Source organism: Crocodylus porosus, unplaced genomic scaffold (genome assembly GCF_001723895.1).
Source record: "Crocodylus porosus isolate Cpor-Errol unplaced genomic scaffold, CroPor_comp1, whole genome shotgun sequence".
In the NCBI taxonomy this organism is placed as follows: domain Eukaryota; kingdom Metazoa; phylum Chordata; order Crocodylia; family Crocodylidae; genus Crocodylus; species Crocodylus porosus.
The window spans coordinates 123,703,771-123,705,847 of NW_017728943.1; the positions used below are offsets into that span (position 1 = coordinate 123,703,771).

The following is a 2,077-nucleotide window of genomic DNA, read 5'->3' on the forward strand; positions in this document are numbered from 1 at the left end:
GCCCAGCTGGGGCAATAGGGCACATTACTCGGGGAAGAAGGCGGGAGAGCGTAGGATGCAGGCATGGCAGCGCTTGGAGTGGGGACTCTGCCCTGCTGCTGCTTGCCGGTCAGCACAGACAAGGGTGCATGATGCAGGCATGGCTCGCTCCAGGCAGAAAGGGGTAAGTGGCAGCAGGGCATAGCCCCCACTCCCAGCGCTGATGTGGGTGTGGTGGTGCTGGAAGCAGGGGGTATGCCATGCTGCCACTTGCCCCCTTCTGCCTGGATCAAGCTGTGTCTGAATCACTCCCTTCCACCCTTTTCCGTGCTGGCTGGCAAGAGGCAACAGGGCAGAGCCCCCACTCTGAGCTCTGCCACACTCACATCAGTGTTGGGTGTGGGGACTCTGCACTGGCGTCACTTACCAGCCAGTGTGGCAGGGGGTGTGGGATGCAGGTGCAGCAGGGCTAAACCCTGCTGCTGCTTGCCCCCTTCCATCTGGAGTGGGCCGCACCCGCATCCCTCCCCCACCCTGGCGGGGCAAGCGGCAGCAGGCCAAGCCCCCGCTCTGAGTGCTGTCGCACCTGCATCCCCCTGCCTCCCTCTGTGAGTAATACACCCACCGCCCCAGCTGGGCACCTTGTCCCAGCCCCAATCCCTCACTCTCCCCGTGCCCCTTCCCCCACCCCCATCTCTTCCTAGATGAATGATCCTGGTATACGTTTTCTTTTGGAGAAATCTAAACTAATTTTTCTACATGTGTGTAAGATCAGTTCACAATTAATGTAAAATAGGAAAACCCTGATCTGTGCCAAGTAACGATGTAAGTTTGATCTTATGACAAGGAATTTTTCTGTAAACCTTTTCTGTTTTTTTCCAGTCCCTACAGATAGAAGAAATCTTCCTCCTGTAGAAAGCTTGGTTCTTGGTGGAGTACTAATGGCAGTCTTAGTTATAACCGGAGTCTTTGGAAAACTTTTACTTCAGTCAAGAAGAGCCTATCCTCCTATGCAAGCACAGCTCACTATGTTACATTTTCACAACTCAGAAGTAGCATCATGATCCAGTGACTTCCCCATGTTAGATCTGATGCACAGCATGTGTCATAAGATGTAATAGGAACATAATCCTACCTCCAACTAACTGTTATTTTACAAAATTAAATTTTTTATTTGGGTACAACTGAATCATACGAATTATTGGGTATGCTCTTCTGTTCACTTTCATGCCACTATAGCTTACAGAAAATTAGTACTGTTTAAAATAATGTATGATGAGAACTTTATTTTCTAAGAAGATTTTATTTTTTTAAGGCTTATTGTGATTTTTCTCTATCAAGGAAAAATCTGTTACCAGTTGTTTTTATGGTATAAGCACCAAATGACTTGTCACTTTCTTTTAAGTTTCGTAAGACAAATAGAGACTGTTCTTTTGATTGAACTTGTTGCTGAGTCACAGCCAAAAGTATATGAACACAGACTTTATCACTGTAGCTGTATTCCAGTTACTACCAGGGCAGCAAAAATATCTCTTGTTCTCCCCTTCCACTTGGGTGGAAAAAATGTAATTCAGTGTCTCATCTTAGTGGGATTTAGACAGGACTCCCACACCACCTGCACCACCACTTTAAGTATATGAAGAAATTAATTTTTCCATTTTTTGAGATGAACATAAATCCTTTATATCTTACTCTGATCATTTTCTTCTGAATCTGGGAAGCTGTTCCAATATGAATAAAATTTGTAGTCTAGACCTAATTAGATCCTTGTAACAGAGTAAAAGCACAGGACAGCTCAAGGCTTATTGCAGAAATACAGCTGGCACCAGTTCATAGTAGGCTTTTTAGGTATTACAATATAATTGACTATGAAGGTAATTGTGTTGATCCTAACCCTAACTTAGTTAGAATGCTAATGTAGATGGGATTTAAAACTGCCCTTTCCCTCTACTAAGTCATAGGTCTTTCATGCTTAAGGTTGGGAAGCACAGGAGAGAGTATGAGAGTTTCTGAAATTTGTTTCTTTTATAATATCAGTATGCAAGATAATATGCCATAGTTTCTAGGGTCGGAAGGGACCTGAGTAGATCATCTAGTC

The 2,077-nt window shown here is 44.7% G+C and overlaps 1 protein-coding gene across 1 annotated transcript in view; it reads left to right on the forward strand.

Moving 5' to 3' along the window:
* The window catches only part of LOC109320142 (uromodulin-like), a 25,666-nt gene extending 23,634 nt beyond the window's left edge, over positions 1-2,032 (forward strand). The window contains exon 8 of the mRNA XM_019550124.1: positions 862-2,032. Coding sequence (XP_019405669.1) covers positions 862-1,043 — 182 coding nt within the window. The 3' untranslated portion in view covers positions 1,044-2,032. The remainder of the gene's footprint in view (positions 1-861) is intronic.
* The last annotated feature ends 45 nt before the right edge of the window (positions 2,033-2,077 follow it).